This window comes from Gracilinanus agilis, chromosome 2, assembly GCF_016433145.1.
Source record: "Gracilinanus agilis isolate LMUSP501 chromosome 2, AgileGrace, whole genome shotgun sequence".
NCBI classification, from domain to species: domain Eukaryota; kingdom Metazoa; phylum Chordata; class Mammalia; order Didelphimorphia; family Didelphidae; genus Gracilinanus; species Gracilinanus agilis.
In genome coordinates, this window is record NC_058131.1 from 478866336 (window position 1) to 478888904 (window position 22569).

Here is a 22569-nt window from a genome sequence, read left to right on the forward strand (position 1 = left end):
TACAATGTTCTCCCAGTTTTATTTTGCTCTGCATCAGTTCATGTAGATCTCTCCAATATGTACCACAATTTGTTCAGCCATTTCCTAACTGATGGATATCTCCTTAATTTCCAATTCTTTGCCACTACAAAAAGAGTTGCTATCAATAATTTTGTACAAGTAGGTCCTTCCTTCCCTTTTTTATTCTCTTTTTGGGCCACAGACCCAGTAGTGGCATTACCAGATCAAAGGGCATCCAAAATTTTATAGCCCTTTGAGCATAGTCCCAAATTGCTCTCCAAAATGACTGGAGAAATAATTTTTTACAATTGTTTTCTGATACCTTGGGTTCAGATTCTCTCCCTCCCTGACTCCTCAGGCATAAATGATGGTCTGTGACAAACTATAACAGTGCTTTCATAGGGTACATGTTTCCATATTCCCTATGTTGTCACCTTAGACACCTATCACAAAGACAATAAAAAACTCAACAGTGAGCTTTTAATTGCCAAATCAAATGGTCTTTTCTCAAAACTCATCCTGCTTGATTGACCTCTTTAGATTTTGACCCTGTCAATCACCTTCTTGATGCTCTCTTCTCAAAGGTTTTCAAGACACTATCCCACACTGGAACCCCCACCTCACCCCACTCCAGTTCTCTTCTAATTTGTGACTGCTCATTTCCTTTGTTATATATTCATCCAGGTCACACTCTACAACATGTCCTCTTCTTTTCTACCTCTACCCTACTTTTATTGATGATCCCATTAGTTCCATTTAATTATCATCTTGATAGGGCACACAATGAATAGAATGCAGCACTTAGTCAAGAAGATCTGAGTTCAAGTCCTGTATCAGAAAGCTACAAGCTATATGACCCTGTGCAAATCACAACTTCTATCTGCCCTGGTTTCTTCATTTGTAAAATAGGAATAATAATAGCATCTATCTCCCTGAATTATTGTGAGGATAATATTTGTAAAGTGCTCCAAAAGTCTTAAAAAGCACTAAATAAATGCGATTATTATTGCTATTACACTTATCCCTTCCATAACCAGACTTTCCCCACTGATATATATACAAGTATTTTCAGATCCCCTTTAGTGCTTGTTCCTAGTCTGAGATTGCCTTCAATTTATCCTACTTATATCTTATTTGTACGTAGTTGTTTTCATGTTTATCCCTAATTAGACTGTGAGCACCTTGAGAGGAAGGGCTGTTTTTGCATTTGAGTTGACCTGACTATAAATATTTTTGCATATATCAGTCCTTTTCCTTTCTTTGATCTCTTTAGAGTATAGGCCTATTAGTAGTACTGCTGGGTCATGAGGCATGTTCAATTTAATGACTTTTGGGATTTAGTTCCAAATTGCTTTCCAAAAGTATAATTTGTATTTTTAATAACTAACATTTGTATATTACTTTATAGTTTACAAACTATTTTTGCTCAGAACAATTAATGGTGTCCTGGAAAGAATGCTAGATTGCATTAGAAAATATAAATTCAAATCCTGTCTCTGCTACTTCTTTTCTCTTGTGACCAAATAAGTCATTTGGATCATCTGTTTAAAAAAAAAAAAAAAAAGGTCACACCTTGATGCCTTCTAAGATCCTTTCTTCTAGTCCAATGATTATGTAAAGTAGGGATAAATATTACTATCCCCTTTTTACAAAAGAGAAAACTAAAACTCAGAGTTAATTATTTGCCTATGAGTACAGAGCTAATAAATATTAGAGATCAGGCTAAGACCTTAATATGTAAAAGGGTTAGTGTCCTATGAAAGAAGAAAACTACTCTCCGGGTAGGTCTTAAGATCTATTACTTTCTAACTAGACAAATCACTTATGTAACATTTCTTACCTTCAGGAAGCAGAGAAATTTTAAATAGTGTTTTTGAGCCAAAATCTCATGTTTTTCAAAAAAGAATTAATTTACTTACAGCTCTTACCCATAAACACTGGCAGTCAATAACATCTGGTACCTTATGTAGAAACAATTCAACTATTTGTTATCTCCTATTGACTTGAGGCAGTGACGTGCCTCAGTGGATAGAGTCCTGGGGCCTGGAGTCAGAAAAAGCTGAATTTAAATCTGGCCTCACACACTACCTGTGTGACCCTGGGCAAGTCACTTACTTAACATGTTAACTTACTCCAGTGGAGAAGGACACAGCAAATCATTCTAATATCTTTGTCATGAAACCCCAAAGACAGTATTGTTGGTACTATGGTCCATGGGGACAGGACTGAACAACTGAACAGCAACAAATAATAAGAGTCAGATGTACACTGAGAAGAAGCTAGGTGGCTTAGTGGATAAAACTCTGAGTTTGGAGTCAGAAAGATTCATCTTCCTGAGTTCAAATTTGGCCTCAGACATTTACTAATTGTATGACCCTGGGCAAGTCACTTCACTGTTTGCCTCAGTTTCTTCGTCTATAAAATAAACTGGAGAAGGAAATGGCAAACTACTCCAGGATTTCTACAAATGGGGTCACGAAGAGTTAGATCAGACTAAAACAACTGAACAACAAAGCACAGCAATAAGTTTGCCTTACTTGAAGCATAAATATTTTTTCCTGAAATTTTTCAAAATAATTTTCTCATCTTTTTGGCAAGTGACTTGAGCTTTATATTTCTAGAAACCTCTCTCCTTCCCCAGAGATTGGTCATCATATATCCACTCTTCTTCTTTTCCCCATGGTACCCTCTGGAAACTCTTTCTATTGTTAACAAGTTGCTCTTTCCTACTGGACCTCACCCTCTATTCTATTTTCTTGCAATCATGAACCACCCCCATCTCCATCGACATGCATTCATAGCCATTCTCTCTAGTTCTGAACATACTGTCTCTAGTGGCTCCTAACACACTGGGCCTAGAAGAAGAACAAACACATTCACTGCTCTTCACTGCCATATCCTGACCTTTCCTTACTGCCATTATGCAGTAACATCTCCTCCTACACCAGCTGGCTCTTAAACCCAGAGACTTCAATGCACACCAATATTTCCTCAAACACTAACTCACACAGCCAGTATTCTGGCTCTACAGGAGTCTCGACAGGGATGCTCATACTCTTAACTTCATCTTCGTCCACAAGTTGTTCTACCTCCACAGTCCAGGGTTCTGAAGTGTCCTATATCTTTTCCTGGTATCCCTGGCACCTAACATAGTAATATGGTAGGTGCTTAATAAATGCTTGGGTAAATTGAAACAACTAACTTAACTCTCTTCATTAGTATATGATATATTAAATAACAAGAATCTAATGATCCACAAAAGCAAAAATTAATAGCATTCGACTGGAAAATTTATAGCATTACTAGTTTTATAAAACAAGGGGGGAAAGGAAGGTGAACAACATGGTAAAGGAAAAATACACAAAAGGACAGTAAGAGAGAAAGGCAGGGAATAGGAATGGATGGAGTAGAAAAAGGAGAAAAATAAAGACAAAGAACTGGATAGAGGAAAAAGTCAAAGATAAAGAAGGCAGGCTCAGAAAATAGAACAACCTAACCAAATTAAATCACTTTTGTCCACTCCCATTCACTTAAATTACATGCATATTATCATCACCTGTTATTCCCTTTAGAAATATACTAGACTTGTTAATTCACAGTTCTTCAGTCACTCTTGCCAAAACATCAGTTCTTGAATAACAGTAGCCTCAGGTCAGGCCCCTGGGAGAAATTATTTTTGGGGCTGTAGCACTGTGCAGGGACCAATGACAATTTTTAAGGTACTGCTGCAAATTGGGCCAGATTCTCCTCCTTTGCTCTTGGAACTTACATTTGAAGACAAATTAAAACATGAAATACATGTCTAACATACACAGATAAACTAAAAACATCTTAACAACAAATTGCTTACATCATACAAAGATCAAGATTAAATGAAAAATTGAAGTAAAAGGTAAGGAAAAATTTAATGTCTGGAGGTTAGGGACTGTAGCTATGGGAGGCCTCGAGGTGACAGAAAATAACCCTCTAATTCACTACATAAAATACTTCTTTGTTCATGAGTCTGATGTCCCTAAACTCAAGTTTTAATTCTTTATTTATAACTTCCTCCACTGATCTAATAAAATAGCTTTAGGAAATGCTGAGCATTAAGTAATGAAACATTTGAAGCATTCGTTCCAAAGACCATAATAAACCAGGGGCAAAAAGATAAGGTGTCTTTAAGTATGTAAAAGGTATGACTTTGAATAACACTGGTTCATTTTAAATTGTATTTGACTAAAACAGCAAAAATGTTCTAAGGAATAAAAAATAATACATTTTTAGCTCTAAACTGAGTAAAAGAATAGCCTCTACAATTCAAAGTCCCATTTTAATACATTATAATAAGGAGTAGCTATGTGGATACTTTCTAGCTGTGTAACCTTGGGCAAGTCACTTAACCAGAACCTTGCCACAGTATACTTTCCTAGAGGCCCAGGATAAGATGTTTTCTGGATTTAAAGACCAAAGATTGATGAAATTTCCTTACAGGAACCAGCTCCTCTCTTACCATCAAGCCCCCACAAGCCCCTGTTATTATTAGATCACTTTCTCTACAGTCGAAATCAAAAGAGAATGATCGATTTCTAGAGAAGATGGGAAAATGCACAATCCCGTCATCAAATACACCCAATTCAAAGCTTTGATTCCAAAAAGGCTGTTTACCTGGGCTCAATGTTCCAATAGCCATGCATCTCCAGGGCAGAGAAAGGCAGTAGAACAGAATTGGAAAGGTCCTCACATCAATTTTTTTCCCTTTACTCAGTGACAACACTGTGGCATACTATGTGTAACAGTGCTAATTGATGGCACTAATAACTATAAACTCAGGACTCCTGGTTCCCAACTCAGGATTCTTTCACCTTAGTCATAATCCTCAATTAAAAACCATACTCTGTTAACAAGAAAAGGAGACACTGTGCATATTAGGACTTCCAGACACCCTGATGATCTGTTTTTTTTTTACCCTAATCTTCTGTTTTAGAATTGATATTAAGTATCAGTCCCAAGATAGAAGAGCAATAAGGACTATATAATTGGGATTAAGTGACTTGCTTAGTTAGGGTCATATAGCTAGAAAGTGTCTGAGGTCACATTTGAACCTAGAACCTCCCATCTCTAGGCATGGGACCCTATCAACTGAATCACCTAGCTGCCCCTATCCTGACAATTCTTAATGAAAATAGCAGCTATTAACTGTATTTCTCAATTGACAAGAATTTATCAAGTGTTTGTGACAGGCACTGAAAATTCAAGTACAAAGAATGAAAACAATCCCTATTGGAAATGAACATGCATTCTAACAGAGGAGACAAGTATAAATAAAAAACATGCAGCATAAATATATATAAAGAAAACAAGCATTTGTTAAGTGCCTACTATGTGCCAGGTATTGTGCTAAGTTCTTAGGAAACACTATTTCATTAGATCTTCCTAACACTACTGGGAGGTAGTTGCTGTTATCTCATTTTACAGTTGAAGAAAGTGAGTATAGGCAAAGAGGTTAATTAATTTGTCTAGGGTCACACAGCTAGTAAATGTTGAATACAGGCTTGGACTCAGATCTTCCTGACTCCAGGCCCAGTGTTTTTGTCCACTACACATACAGCAGTTAAATATATGGAAATCTGAAAGAGAGAACTGCTTTCGTGGGAATCAGGAAAGGCTTCACACAGGACAGTGGTGGCTGAGCTGCATCTTGAATGAAGAGAGAGATTCTATGGGGTGGCAGTAAAGAGGCAAGCCATTCCAGGCATGGGGGAAGGGTGGTGACAAAGGCATGAAAAAACGAGGAACAGTGAGAAGGCCAAGTTGGCCGGACCACATACTATCCAGGATGGAGTGGTGTCCAACTATTTTATCTGTGAGGCAAAACAAACCACTGGAATTGGTGAAGTAGGGAACTCAGATCTATACTTAAGAGAAATGACTTGGCAGCAGTGTACAGGATGTACAGGAATGATACAGGGCAATCAATTAAGAGGCTATTACAAGTATTTAGGTGAGAGGTGATGAGGGCCTGAATGAAGGCAGCAGCTATTTAAGTGGAGGGAAAAAGTAGAAGTGAGAGATAACATGAAGGCAAAAAAAAGTAAGATTTGGTAACATAATGAATATGTGAGGTGAGGAAGAGGAAGGAGGCCAGGATAATGTTGAAATTATGGACCTGAGGCACTGTAAAGATGATGATGAATTCAACTGAAATAGGAAGAGGGGAGAGTTTAGGAAGAAAGAGAATGAGTTCAAGTTTTAGATATGATAAGTTTAAGAAGTATTTGGGACAGCTTAGAATGTCTAATAAGCAATTGGGGATCCAGAACTAAAGTCCAGAGGAGATACTAGACTAGACATATCAATGTAAGAACCATCTGCATGGAGATGATAATTAAATCTCTGGGAACTAATGAGGTTACCAAAAGAAAAAATAGAGAAGGAGAAAAGGCCCTAGGACAGACTGCTAGAGGAAACAGCCCTGGTTATCTATAATGTAGCTGAGGAGACAAAAAAAGGAGACACAGAAGTGGTCAGGCAGTCATGAAAACCCAGAGAGCACAGAATGTTAACATTGTCAAATACAGCAGACAGTTTGAGAAGGGTTGGAAGCAAAAAAAGGCTATCAAAGAGCACAATTAAGAGATTACTGGTGTCTTTGAAGAAAACTAGTTGAATAAAAAATACAAAGTTGAAAATGTACAACCTAGAAATTTGTCTGGAAATATTAAGACATTCGGCTCTGGGAGGAGGAAGAAAGAGCAGGGCAGGGGGTGGGAATCATGAAAAAGGATTCTAAATTAAAAAAACATTTTAAATAGAAATATTAAGACAATAGCAGGTATTATATGGGCTTCAAAGTATAATTAAATTCTTATTTATTTTCTGTATCATATTACTGGGTTTAATTGGTTTAGAGATTTTTTTATACCACTGTAAGAAAAAAATGAGAAGACAGGCAGAATGAGCATAAATAGCTTATGTAAATGCTGAATTTTTGCTGTATTTTATGAAAATTATTCAATTTGATTTTCTTATAATCTTAAAAAGATTAAAAATATGCCTCATATTGATACTGGAGTAAAGCACATTCAAAAAACATGGTGGTTTAAAAAAGTCTCTTTTTCTCTTTTAGATACTATCTCAATGAAGAATTATAGCTCAGTTTTTGTCTTAATATCAATTCTTAGACAAGGACTAGGCAATTCAGGTTAAATGACTTGCCCAGAGTCATAAAACTAGGAAGTATCTGTGGTCAGATTTGAACCAAAATTTAAACTCCCAACTCCAGGCCTGGCACACAAGATTTATTCTTTAATAGCTAAATTATATCACTAACATCTGTAATCTAGCAAGAATATCTGTCATATTTTTCTAAAATATCTCAGATTATGGAATTTTTATTCATAAGAATTTATTTCACAAAAACTAGTAGATAAAATTTTTCTCGAGGGAAAAAATTTCCTTTTCTCATTAACCTTTCATATAAGAAAAAAAATTTTTATGACTAGGCACTTGGCACACAGAATTTTTATATAAGGGTCCAAGCTCAAGCAGGCAACTTGCCGACTGATATAAGCTACTACCAACCACCACATCCTTTATAAAAAGTTTTAATTACATTAACGAGAACATGCCTTTCTCCTCATAACAAGCCCAAGAAGCAAAAAATGCATTACTTTCTCTGGTACACAGTTAAGAAAAGAGAGGCTCAGAGAGATGAAGGGGCCGTGTCTTTATAAAACAACATATACTTAATCAATGTTTGCTGAATTCAGTTGCCCCATGCCATCCAATGGCTGAGCACTAGATTCAGTGCCTGAAATTAAGTCACAGGATTCTTGATTCCAGCTCTTCCCATTCTACACCTATTCAGTGAGGTAAATTAGTTGACATGTTATCATCACCATTCTGACATATGGAGAAATTAAACTAAGAGGTTATATATAGATCCACGATCATAATGATGTCAAAGACAGGATTTGAACCCAGGCTTCCAAACTCCAAGTCCCAATGATTCAATTATATTAAATTGCAGAAAAAAAAGAAATGCCAAGTTTAGGATTCAAGGGATCACAAAATCTCAAAGGTGTAAGAGACTACAAATTATCAAGACAACTCCCTCATTTTATATATGAGGAAACTGAGTCCCCTGATGGTTAAGTGACTTGCCCCAGGGGTACCGTCCCTAACATGGCCTAGCTGGTTAACCATGGTTGATTAAATTCGGCAAACATTTATTAAGATGACTGGGTTACTTTTAGCCTTAAATTTATGATCATACAATTAATTGGATTCTTGAAACTTACAGAAATACCACAGACAACAACATTTTCCTTTTTTAAAAAATATATATTTTATATTTATTTTTGTCAAATATTTATCAGCTACATGTAAAAAAAAATTGAGTTTCAGTTTTAAAAATTTGAGTCCCGAAATTTCTTCCTCCCTCTTACCTTCCCCACCTCTTTGAAAAGGCAAGCAATTTGATATTGATTATACATGTGAAGTCAGGCAAAACATTTCCAAAATAGTCCTATTGCAAAAGAAAAGTATGTTTCAATCTGTATTGAGTATTTTCATCATGAAGTCTTTGGAATTGTCTTGGATCATTGTATTGATTAAAGTAAAGTAACTAAGTCTTTTACTGTTGATCATCCTTAAAATATTGCTATCACTGTGTACATTGTTCTCCTGGTTCTGCTCACTTTACTCTGTCTTGATTTGATAAGTCTTCCTAGGATTTTTTGAAATCATTCTACTTGTCATTGCTTGTAACACAGTAATATTCCATCCATCACAATCATATATCACAACTTGTTAATCCATTCCCCATTTGATGGATATCCCCTTGATTTCCAATTCTGTGTCTGCTATAAGGAAAGAGAATATGAGCAGAATCTGCTGAAAAGACAGAGACAGGAAGGTCCTGGAATTCTAGAGATGTGACAGGACTGTCTTCTTCTAACAGAGTTGAGCTGGAGATTGAGTTTTGTCTAGTCTCCTAGGGTGGACCTGGTGAGCTGTATATTCTCTCTCTTGTGGCTTTCCTTCTGATCCATCTTACCAACTACCTGTTCCTGTGTTTATCCTGTTCCTGCTGGCTGAGAGATATATCAACAGAAGTTGATTTAGACATCCAAGGTATCTTTCAAAGTGAGAACCTTTCCTTGAGCCCTGTTTCTGCTTAACTTCCAAACTTATCACCTCTATCACCATCTGAGGGGGGGATTTGGGTTAGTGGAGTGTATTTATTGTAGGGACTGGGACTTCAGGTAGAGAGGTAAATGACAGTGCAGCTAACATCTCACTGAAGGGAACAACTTGATTTGGTGGGGAGGATTAATTATATATTTTAGATAAGATTATCCAAATTCTCTTCTCTACCTTCCCTTACCTTAAATAAACCATTGTTTGAATTGCATTTTGTTAAACTGTTGACCTTCCCAAACCCTGTGAATCTTCTGAGACTGGTCCTGAACACAATCCTTCCTTGACTTACTAACATCCCATTACCACCCTGGTATTTTCTAGTTACTTAATTCATGCCCCACCAAAAAGAGCTACCATCAGCATTTTCAAACTCCAAAGAACAGGGGTACCTAAATTAAGATGAGACTAAACTAATGTCGGAGAAAATGAGTATAGATATTTACCCCTATTTCACGGGCTCTTTTGCTTTCTTGATCTAGGCCTTCTGAAAGAGAATTCTTTACTATATTGTCTATACTGAGTTAACAATAACTTTAGTACCCCTACTTAGTACCTCACTAGGTTGTGTAGACAGGATTAACTCTCCTTTGTCTATCTTTTGATTGAATCTACGCAAGTTTGAACTAGGTGGAGGAACTCAAAAAAACCACTTAGTGAATTCACACCCTCAGAAACTCAATCAGCCAGGAAACTGTGAATCTTTTTGATGAGAACTTAACCTTCAGAAGGTGAGAAGTTGATCCTACGTAGAGACACTGTCCCTTGGGCAGTGCTAGACAATTTGGAAACTGTGATTGGCCCTTGTGAAAAGGGGAAGGGACAAGAAGCCACTATAAAAGGCCCTGGATTTCTGGGGCTAGGTGTTATAAGGAAGAGATAAGTATAGTAAAGAGAGATGAAAGTTTACAGAGGACAAATACATGGGATCTGAAGATGGAAAGATTCTGGAATGCTAGAAGGGTTGAGATGGAACTGAGGGCTGTTAGCTATCTCTTCTCTCTGGATGTAAATCTGGAGGGAGTGACCGCCAAGTCCTGAGGTTTTGATCCTGCCCTTGCTGCTGTGTGTCCTTGGAGGAAGATCCTGTGAACCTGTCACTAGCCTATACCAGCACTCAGATATCTGCACTGTCAGTAAGTCTCTAGGTTTGGGTCCAGTTGGACCTGGGACCTACCTTTGGGTCCCTGTCTGATCTGTCACAGACCAAACACCTCTAGTACTAATCAAGAGAGGTTTGGATAGTGTAAGGTAGTAGGGTCTGGGTTACAGGTTAGAGAGGTGAGGGTGATAAGTGTAGACCTGTGATGGTCAAACTACAGCCCATGGGCCAGATGCAGCCCCCTCTTTAAAAAGTTTGCCCATCACTGGTGTAGACCATTCAAATCTCTGAAGGGCCTTCATGAGAAGATTTTAGATCTGGGTGTATTAGCTAGTGAATTAGTGTCAGGGATTCCCCTTTTCCCTCCAAACCTCTCTGTGGAAATAAATTATACCTTCCACTGACTTTACCCAGCTCTGTGACTGAGTGATCTATGTGTTGGACCCAGATCAGGTTCTGGCCTGGTCAGAGCTAACTGCTGAGGCCCTTTTACCCCACAGTGTGTCAAAACCCTGGTACTGGCACAAAATTATCAGTTGGTCTCTCGTCTGACCATGTCTCCCAATACCCACTAAAACATAGGGAAGTTGACTCCAAGAAGGAAGTTAGCTTCAAGAAGGAGTTGGACTTCCAGAAGGAAGTCAGCTTAAGAAAGTTGGCTTCAGGAGTCATCTTCAGCTCAAGTCATCCTCTTGACCTGCCTCTTGGAGGGAACTTGGGTGAGTGAATAGCTGGCTTTCCTTTAATGACCTCTGGAGAGAGTTTAATTCCTGTTGAAGGTTAACAAGTCCTGGCTGAATAGAGCCCAGAGCAATATTTAGTTAGGTAGGCTAATGTCTTGTCTACCCTTTTGTAAATTTCTGCTTTCACTCTTTCTACCTCTTTTGTAAATAAAACCTATTAAAGTAATTTCGACTTTGAGCATTAATACTTTGAATCAGCAACCACCACTATTATTTATAATCTTCATATATTTTAATCAAACTCAATTTTAATTCCTACAGTCTTCTGTTTTTAGATGCCCATTAAATCATCTCCCTATTTGTAAGGGCAATGTTTTTGAGTTTTATTACTCTAAACTTAAATGGCTTTATCTACTTATAGATGTTAGACTTATTTGGAGTTTGCTTCAAATATGATCTTCTTAGATGTGCTATCCTTAAAAAAGTTGTTGTTGTTGTTTTCCCCTGAAGAGCAGGTGTGGAGGAAAGAATGATGGAAATGGGTGGGAAAAAGACCTGTGTTTTTTAGTCCTAACTCTGTATCACCTTCTAGCTTGTTATTTCAATCAAAATGCTTAATATTGTGGCACTCAGTTTCTCATTTGAAAATTAGGGAACTGAATTACATAATTGCTAAGGTAAGAAGTCATGTTATAGTGGAAAGAACACTGGAGTTTTCAGGTTCAAAGGTTATCCCAAGAAATCAAATGATAAGAAAAGTCCCCATAAATTCCAAAATATTTATAACATCATTTTTTAAGTGATAGTTATGATTTAGAGGCAGCTATATGGCTCATTGGATATAGTATTGGGGTTGGAGTCAGGAAGACCTGAGTTCAAATCCAGCCTCAGGCACTTATTGACCTGGGCAAGTCACTTAACTTGTTTGCCTTAATCAATCTACTGAAGAAGGAAATGGGAAATCACTCCAGGATCTTTGCCAGGAAAGCCCCATAAGGGTCAGAGAAAGTACAATAACAACAAAAAGAGTTATAAACAAGTGGATGTCCATTGTCTGGGAAATGACTAAACAAGTTGTGGCATATGAATGTAGTGGAAAATTACTGTGCTGTAAAAAAATGATGTATGTGATGAATACAGAAAAGCATGGAAAGATAGATCTGTGTGAATGATAGTGAAGTTAGCACAGCCAAGAAAATAATATGTATAGTACTACAGCAATGTAAATGGAAAGAACAACACCCTAAGAAAGCAAAACCAAACAACAAAATGTTAAGGATCCAATGGGTCTTAAAAGAGATATGAAGAGACTCCCCAACTCCCTACATAGAGGTGAGAGGTCCACAGGTTGTACATCTCGCATGCTTTTGAATTTTCTCAATATATCAATTGTGTTGACTTTTTTTCTCTCTTAAAAAAACAATATTGTTTTTTGAAATGGCTTTCTGGAAGGGGGAACAAAGGGTTTTCATGGGATACTATGATGCTAGTAGAAAGAAAATATCAATGAAATCTTAATTAAAAAAATTTTTAAACTGGCTACCAAGTACTCTACAGTTATTATTTGTCAAATAATGCATTTGTCAGAAGAAACTCTTTCAGCTGAAGAGGATACTGTTGCAGATTTTCATAATAATCTCAAGGAAATCCCATCAAAATAAAAGTAAATTTGACTCTATTGAAGAATAGCAACAATTAAAAATATTTTTAAATAACTAACAACTCAAAATGTAAATTATTTTGAAATATAATTTAACCTCTTCCTCTACCTGCCCCTTTATTTTTCTCAGGATCAATTGAATCTTTTTCCCTCTAAGAAACGTACTACTTTGCTAGCTACCCTGGAAACCAAATAATATCTTGTTTCTTTAACCTTAAATTACAGGTAAGACAATAGTGGAGTAATAGATAGAAAGTTGGTCTTGAGAGTCAAGAAAATCTAGATCTGACTCCCATCTCTGACATATAATGGGATGTATGCAACTCACTTGACTTAGTGGTGTTAAGACAATATGACCTCAAACACTACCAAGTGCAGCAAGAACCAAATTAAAATGTAATTGGGAAATATTTAACAAAATAAAATAAAACTACATAAAGTCCATAAGAGGTCCACAGGCATCCTTATATATGATTTAATGGCTGTTTCTATTAGTTTGACACGACTGACTTAACCTTTCATTGACCTCAATTAACTCTCTAAAACCCTATTTCTGATTATTTTCTAACCCTTTGGGGGGGAGTTTTTGTTTTAAACTTAAGCAATATCTCCCCTAACTTAGGGTTTGGACATGAAGGAATACACTTTCCCATTTCTCCTTCTTATACATCTTAAACCATTAATTTCTCTGTCCATCTATTTATTCAATAAATATTTTGGCAATTATTAAATGCCCACTTTGTAGGAGGCACTCTGTTCAAACAATGCAAGGTACCAGAGAAGAAGGGTTGCCTGTGACAGAGAGTGGTGTCTCAAGGAATTTACAAGGTAAATAAGGTGAAAGTCATAAATACAATAGGATGCCAGGCTGAGATGCAATCAAAGGTCAAATACAGGCAAAGTTCTAAGAGAAATCTAAAAAGTTCATTTTGAGTTGATTGGGACCAGACATCATGGAAAGCTTCATAGAGGAAGAAGCATTGTAGTGAAGTTTTGAAGGAGGAGAGGTGTTTCATTTGAAATAGGAGATAGAAAAAAGGGGACAACCTCAATGAAGTTATGGAGACAAAAGAGGACAGAACAAGAAAAGGGAATGAAGAGTAGTCTAGTTTTGCTGGAAAGCAGATTGTGTGAATATATGTACTGTTAAACTTTGACTTAGTTTTCAATACTGTTCTGGTGACAGGTTGGACCTATATGGTTTTCTACATGTGCTTTGAAAGCAGTATCATGGTTAGACTCAACTAAAGTACCTTTCTTGAACCCTTGGAGTTCAATAGCAAACCTCTTCACAGTATTTGGCCAAAGTTGTCCCAAAAGAACACTAGGCCAGAATAAATGGGTTATAGACTAAAGACTAGGAAATCAAAAGATTTAAAGCTGAATGAGATCTTAGAGATTATCTAGTCTAACTAATTCCCTCAATTTATAGATGGAAAAAATTATAGTCAAGAGAGGTTAGGATATTTACCCAGGGTCATATAGGTCCCAGGCAGACAATAGTAGAAGCAGGTTGGAACCCAGGTTCTTTGATTCCAAAAGCTCTTGAGTAACATCAGTTCAGTTCATTTGCAATTTTATTGCCTAGAACAACTTTATTTTTTTTAAAATAAATTTCATAAATGATGGCTAGGCTCTAAGGTTAGTCCAGAAGGGCTAATTTAATCCACAATGTGATCACTAGCTTTGGAATAAAACCATCATTTATAATAATCTCTATAGGAAAATACACCTGCAGCTAGATCAAGGACAAAAGCATGCAAGAGAAGGAAAATTCTCCTGTAGTAACGCAATATTCAAGTTAGAAGAGAAATTTTCTCCTATTTCTCTTGTAAGAAATTCACTCCACCACCCACATCATTCACCTCTTACCAATCCCCAAACCTGTTGGCTGGTCAGTGAGAAAGAACACTGTTACATGTAGAATGATTTCCACTGGGCAAGATTTAGGACACATTCATCCTAACATAGTACTGGCTAGTCACTTGTGACTGAAAAGCTGGTAAATTGAAGAGTGTCTACACAAGTAAACTTTGTCATTAAGCAGAAATCTCTATTGAGGGGCATTTCCAGTATCTACAACCCATGGGCAATGATAAATTTTTTTTATGATATCCTTCATGCATTGTTAGATATTAACATCTTCTGGAGCAAAAATTTTATTTGGCGTGACTTTAGTATTAAATGTACTTTAATTTTCTGGAAATTAACCATGAATGTGATTTGTGAGATAAGCATCTCTTAATCAAAAGATTCAATTAACCAGATTGGTCATGATTGATAAATAAAAGATTTTTTATGGAATTTCTATTACATAAGAAGTTCCCTAATCATAGCTGCGAGCTTCTTCATAAGATGTCTCAAGAAGTCTTTGAGTCAATACTATTCGAAATAATGCTCAACAAATCTTTATTAGCTAGAATGCTTGGAGAATAAACATTCTTGGTATAAAAACAGACAACGAGGTATTTGTCTTTCTGAATAAAATCTTGATATCAACATCATGTTCATGTCAATTGCCATCTAGCTATGAAAATGGAAGGCAGAAAGAAATTCAGAGTAGGGATTCCAGTTATTTCGGGTCTAGCTAAATAAAGTTTTACTATATTTACCATGCATTTTCCTTTAGGTAAAAATGAATGTCTGAGTCACCAAGCAATAATAAAGACTAGATAAGATGACTGCTACAGTACAGATGGGATCAGAAACCAGAAAAACAGAAACGGCCTTAAGCCTGAGTAGCTAGCCTGAGTCACCAGATCTATAATTCTAAAATCATTACCACCACTGGACCATCCGCTTCCAAGAAGCAGATAGGCCCCAGAGTGCAGGAACAGCAGTGGCTCTCCAAGACTAATCTCTGCTTCTAGGCCTAACTAGGAGCTTTGGCTCAGGGATGAAACTCCTGCCAAGAAATCTACCATGGCCCCTGCCACCAGCATTACTGTGTCTTTGGTCTTGCTCACTCTAGTCCCACACTTGAAGAATTGCATATGCTGCTTCTCATGTTGGATATGTCATGGAAAGAGTCCTGAATTTAAAGTCAGGATGCTTGGATTCAAATACCAACTCATACTCTTATTATCCATGTGACCTGAGGTAAATCACTTCACCTCCCTAGGCCTCACTTTCTTCAAAGGTAAAACAAGAGGGTTGGACTACATGGAGGTCCTTTCCAGTTCTAGGTCTATGGTCGTGTAAGTTTAAAAACTTAAAAAGCTTCAGTTAAAAAGCTGGGGGCATAAGGGGGCTGACTACTTAGAAAAGGTACAGGGTACTCCCAAATGCATGTACTTTTCAAGTATGGTTTGCAACCTTCTAGCAACCAGCTGGAAATAGATCCTTTTTGAACTTATGACATCATCAGGGCAATATATGATGGGATATGACTCCAAGGAACCAAATGGTAATGTGGGTCTTGGGTTGCAAGGAGGATCTAGGAGTTGAAGGCAGAAAAAAGCAAACATGGAAGTCCAGGGTCTATACAGCCATAGTAGCCTTCAGGTTCTTTGATCAATATATATAGGCAAAGATGCTAATCATGATTTCTCCCTTTATTTTGTTATTTTTCCCACTTTCAGTATCTTGAAGCTCAAAACTTCAATGCTTTCAAAATTGTCTAAACCAGTGATGGGCAAACTTTTTAAAGAGGGGCCAAAGGAAAGGAAATGTTCATCTGTTTCTAAGGCAACTCTTTCAAAGTTTCATTGTATTGTATCCTATTCATTGTATTTGTCAGATTAGGAATAAAGTCACCTGGCTGGATAGAAAATTTCAGGGGGCCGCATCTGGCCCACGGGCTGTAGTTTGCCCATCACTGGCATAACCCATGTTTGTACCATGTATACTTCCTTTTCCCATTAGGGTTTAAGGTTTTAAGTCTAAATAGTAGCTCTTTTCTCATCAACAAAGAAAATGTTACAAAAATGCTGCCAAGTCTATTCAGCTTTTGGTCTATTTGTTCTATTTCCAGCTTTATCTACAACTTCTATTTAATCCAAAAAATATGTATTAATTGCATATTATGTGCAAGGCATGAGGGAATAAAAAGAAAAAATAAAGGAGCACTCATAAGTTCCAATTTAAGCCTTCTGAGTCTAATACACCCAGAAGGAGTTGGTAATAAGAGACTGAGATTCAGAATAGATAGGAAGATCGGATGTATGGATTTGAGAATCATCTGCAAAGATAAAAACTGAATTCATAAGAATTGATGAGATTATCAAGAGAAATTCCGAGAAGAAAAGGTGGTTCAGGACTGAGAAATAGCAAGAAGCTATGTTGTTATTGTTGAGTGGAATGGCTGAACAAACTGTGGTATATGCTGGTGATGGAATACTATTGCGCTCAAAGGAATAATAAACTGGAGGAATTCCATGTGAACTGGAAAGACCTCCAGGAATTGATGCAGAGTGAAAGGAGCAGAGCCAGAAAAACATTGTACACAGAGACCAATACACTGTGGTAAAATAGAATGTAATGGACTTCTATACTAGCAGCAATGAAATGACCCAGGACAATTCTGAGGGATTTATATAGAAAAGAATGTAGCGCTACCCACATTCAGAGGAAGAACTACAGGAGTGGAAACAGAAGAAAAACAACTCCTTGAACGCATGGGTTGAGGTGGATATGATTGGGGAGGTAGACTCGAAACTACCACACCAATGTAACTATCAATAATTTGGAAATAGGTCTTGATTAATGACACATGTTAAAGCCAGTGGAAATGCACATCGGCTTGGGGGGGGGAGGTGGGGGGTGAAGGGGAAAGGAAGAGCATGATTCATGTAACCATGTTAACTTTTCTAAAAAATAAATATTAATAAATGTTTTAAAAAATACTATGGAGATAAGAAAATATAGTGTGTATATCAGTAACTTTCAGGGGAGAAAACACAAGTGAAATACGATCTATTACCAATTTCTAATTTAGCATATTAACATTTTGCACTAAAATCTTTTGAGCACACATGTTAGACCACCAAATAAATCTTTAATAGTGTGGGTTAGCTTAATAATGAAATTAGTCTGAATTCTATTTTGAATGTTCTTGGCTGTGTGGTTATCACACAAATAAGAGGTCTATTATAAACAGTCTATTTTGTGTAACTCACACACAATGACATTCTTAATCCTTGAAAGGTCTGGTCTCCAAATGCCATCTGGCAGATCACTCAAAAGGGTAAGATTTGGTCTAAAAGGCAGAACAAGTATGTATTTTTATTGTGTGTAAGTTATCTACATCTGGCTAACCCTATTTGACCACACTGGAATACTTTCTAGCAACTACTAAACATTTGGTAGCATGTTTTATAACATTTTTAAACCAAAGTAGCAAAATAATTACTACTTCACTTAACAGTATGCAAAAAATTGGACTAATTTATAAAGATGACTAATAAATACTTACGTTAGACTATATAATTAGTCTTTTAATTTTATTTAATCAGCCCAATTTTCACAAAATTTGAAGATAAATCTGATCTTCATAATCTTTTCAAGTGTTCTTTTTGACCTCTATCATTACATAAAAATCAAATAACTAAATACCTTTAATGGATCACAATTCAATGGCCTGAAATTACTCCTAGTCTCTCTTTTTTTAAATAACCCTTACCTTCTGCCTTAGAATCAATACTGTAGGTTCCAAAGCACAGTAAGGGCTAGACAACTGGAGTTAAGTGACTTGCTCAGAGTCACAAAGCTAGAAAGTGTCTGAGGCCATATATGAATCCAGGACTGCCAAATCTAGACCCACCTCTCTATTCACAGAATCACCTAGTTGGCCCTGGTTCCTAGTACCTTACTAGGTAACAAAAATTACTATCAAATTAATGGAAGTAGCCAATTATAGGCAGAAATTCATATAACTGAATTAATCATTCAAACATGAATATTATTTCAATTATAACATAATTCTTTATCTCTGGAAATAAGAACTGCCATTATAATACAAATCTGTAGAAGAACAAGTAGATGCAAGTGAACATAAACAAAAATCTTAACCTGTTTTAATTATTTGTTATTCTGAAAGAGGCAGTTAGGTAGCACAGTGAATAAAGTGCCTGGTTTGTGGTCAGGAAGACTCTAAATAAGGTCTCAGATACTAGTTGGGGGAATCTGTGTAAGTCTCTTAACCCTGCTTGCCTTAGTTTCCTCATCTGGAAAATGAATTAAAGAAAGAAATGGCAAACCACTCCACTATATTTGCCAAGAAAATACTACACAGAGTCATACACAACTGAAAAATGACTGACAAAAAAATCATTCTGATACTGTTTTCCCTACTTCATCACTAGCTTGTCAACACAGAAGAGAGATTAAATTAGTTTCAGGTTCTCTTTTTAATCTATGCTAAATATCAGAAGAGGCCTTCTGTAGCCTAAAAGTGATTTACCCAATGGTTTAGTTAGTATATATAATTATTAACCCATCATGCTTAGAATTGCAATGCAAAATAAAACTGCCAATATTTGGTGCTGACAATTTTACTATGTACTATTTCAAAATCACCTAAAAATAAAGGTTAAAAATAATTCCATGACAAATAAAATACACCCAGGCAAATACCTATATAATTTTCTCCTTCAATCTTTGGAAGATAAAACAAGTCTAGCCTAGGTAAAAAGATAATGGTCTGGACCAGTGAAGTTTTAAAGGTTCAAATCCACTGAAAAGTTAAACCTGAAATGGCATCCATTTCAAACCTTCAGATTCACCACACCCTCTACCTCATAAAGCTACACTTTGCCCTCAAGTTCAACAAGTTGGACTTCCCAGGACAATTGCAAATCAATCACCCCAACTTACCCTACACGCCAGATCTATTTCCCAAGAAAACTAATTCTTATTCATAATAAGTATCTCATTTACTAAACATATATTAAGTAAAAGCTAGATAGGAAATGAATGATCTCTAGGAGTAATAGAAAGCAAGCTACCACTGACCCAAGTATATTTAACATAGATCTATTTTAGAGCTATAAAAAACTGTATTATTTCAGGTTCAGAACTGTTTTTTGATAAAAGTAACAGAGAAGGAATTCAGAAGACATTTATAAATAAGACTGCTTAAAGCATTCTAGAGAGGTGAAGTATCTCTAGTTTATAATGTGTATTTCTTCTCTGTGAAGCCCAGTTCTGCTGGTTCAGTTTTCTGCACATATGAGAATTAGAGAGAAAACAATACGTTATATTTGGCCTTAAATTAAATGACTAGCAATCATATATTTCTAAACAGATCCATAAAATCATATTACTTCAAAATACTATGCAACTCATTCAGTATCTGCAAGCAACTGAATTCTAATTTGCTACTAGAAAATTTTTTTAAATGTTACATTTTTTAAATCAAAAGATCTAATATCTTTTGATAGACTAGTATCAGTAGGAGATTAGTTATCAAAAAATAGTTGTAGCCTCCTTATTCCCAAATGCTCTGGATGCCAATTAGAATTTTAATAATTTGGGACAGTTAAGTGGCACAGTGGATAGAGAGCCAGGCCTGGCACCTCAAGAGGATCTGGGTTCAAAACTGGCCTCGGATACTTCCAGCTGGGTGACCCTGGACAAGTCATTTAATCTCATTTGCTTGGTCCCTTGCCTTAGAGTTGTTACTAAGACAGAAAGGAAGGGTTAAAAATAATAGTTATTTTACTATTTCGGGAGCAACTTCTCCACAAATTAAGTTTATCTCAAATTTTATCTCATAGGTGTAAACCTATGGCAAATGAATGGAAAGAAAAGAACTTACGCATTTGACATGTATATTCATCTAATATATGGCTCTATGATCTCATTACCATAGGTACTTGTTCTATAAATGAAGATCACAACCTGGCTACATTCCTTTATTCCATGTGATTCCTATCCATGTATCGTAAACTTTCTATAAAGGCTTCACCTATTATGGCAGACATTTTCTTCTGTTTATTTTCATGTTCTGCATAGATTAGAGTAAAACACTTCTATTATCTACCTGTTACACTTCATTTTCTTTATATTCCTGTCATACAGCATTATCAGAGGAATACTGCTATTTTAAAAAATACTTATTCCAGCCTAATTTCTTCTCCTTTTTATCATAGATAACTATAAGACCAATTCAAGATCGAACTACTGATGGAATGCCTAATCAATAAAATATATTTTTCTAATATGTAAATGATTTTTTTTTAATTTCTGAAGCCTTATTCTGAGTTTCCATCATTTGGATTTTAAGAGATAGAAAGAAGGAAATGAAAAAGAAGATTCTCAATTATACAGTGTTATGTCCATTGTTGAAATGTATATAAATCAATACAAAAGGTTTAATATCAGTTTAATATTAAACTATTAATCTTTCTCAAATGTACTCAATTTGAATTAACAAAGATAACTCATTGATATAAGCAAGCTAAACAGAAACTTCTAAAGACTTTTTACAACTATCACAAAATGATTTGCACAAGGAATATCCGAAGAACAAATTTCTAAATTATTGGTACACTTTATAAAAATATTAAAAACAAAAAAAAGTTCAAGAATATATTCAGAACAAACCACAGCATTGGCAAGAAAATTCTTTCTGTTTTAATCCTTCTTTCTAAAACATAACAATCTACTTTTCTACCTTAGTAAGTACTCTATAGTTAAATAAATTTATTGGATGTGAAAGGTGAAACAAACCTAGGATTCCTACAATGTCAACTTTAAAAAACTTGTTCATAAGAGTTCATAGTTTCAATATACAATCCTCTTTTTGGCATAATGAAATGTTTCTATTTGCTTGTTAAGTTTATAATAAAACAATTTTTTTTTAAAGAATTTAACTATTTCGGCACCAGGGTCAAGCATATGATACCTACCCAACTTCTCTGCCTTAGCCTGAGAGCCTACAAGATTTCGTGCTAACCCTGTAAAGTTCCTAGTTGTGTTTAGGCCAGGAATGGCACACCAAAATTCCAATATTTCCATTATTGGCACCTAGACACTGAACCTCACTGTGGTATCAGTTTTTAAATATCTGATTTTATCTTGTTGTTCATCTCATTTGCTTCTTGAATCCAAGTGGAGTTTGCCAGATAAATCTAACAACAAAATAGAACCTGTTATAACTTACCTTAACTGGAAAACTACATTTTCCAGTGCGAACACCCTCTTCATCTGTTTGCCACTGATGTGGGCGACTAGCCTCAGGAACATAAACATCTTTCTTTCTCCTAAAACTTTGCCGTAATTTGTTCATTTTAACTTATACAACCTGGAGAAATAGAAAATATAATGAGAATTATTAAGAAGTTAAATATTTCTCAAAAATTCAGATTCAAAAATACAATCCCCTCCCAAAAAGATATTAAGAATGCTCTCAAAACAATAAATTATATGATGAAGTAGAAAGAATACTTAAATCAGCATCAGAAGACCTGATTTCATGTACCAGTGCTGATACTTCTTGGTTGCCTATCTGAGGGTAAGTTATTTAACCTTCATACTAATCCTTATTTTTCTCACTTGTAAAAAGCAAAAATAGTCAAGTAACTACCTCATAGGGTTGTTATGAATAAACTATCTAAACTTTAGTATGCTATATAAACACGAATGACTATTATCACTAACAAATGAAAAATAAATGGGCTTAATTTCCATTATTCTGTGTCTGCAGGCTAGTGTTAACAAATTTACTTTGGGAGGAAAAAAGCCCAACCGCTATAGTTTTTCTCTAAAATCGACTACTATGATGACCGCATTTTTCTAACCAAATATGTCAGGGATAGGCATCACAAGGCAAATGGGAGTCCCAGTAAGCAGGGCCTGAAGAAAGATCTCAGCTCTAGTTTGTCAGAACAAAAGTAGAAGATGGCCAAACTCCAATGGTTACTCCAAGGAGACAGGACCAGCTCACCCTATTCAAGGGAAGTAGAAGACACAGCAAGTTTAATAAGGCTAAATCAGAGCTT

General features: G+C 36.0%; 1 protein-coding gene across 4 annotated transcripts in view; it reads right to left on the reverse strand.

Annotated features, from left to right (window-relative positions):
- Positions 1-21857, reverse strand: part of NUMB (NUMB endocytic adaptor protein) — a 78849-nt gene extending 56992 nt beyond the window's left edge. For all 4 annotated transcript variants that reach the window (XM_044664934.1, XM_044664932.1, XM_044664933.1 and 1 more), the window contains exon 1: positions 21732-21857. In XM_044664934.1, the coding sequence (XP_044520869.1) occupies positions 21732-21857 (126 nt within the window). The remainder of the gene's footprint in view (positions 1-21731) is intronic.
- Between the last annotated feature and the right edge of the window lie 712 nt (positions 21858-22569).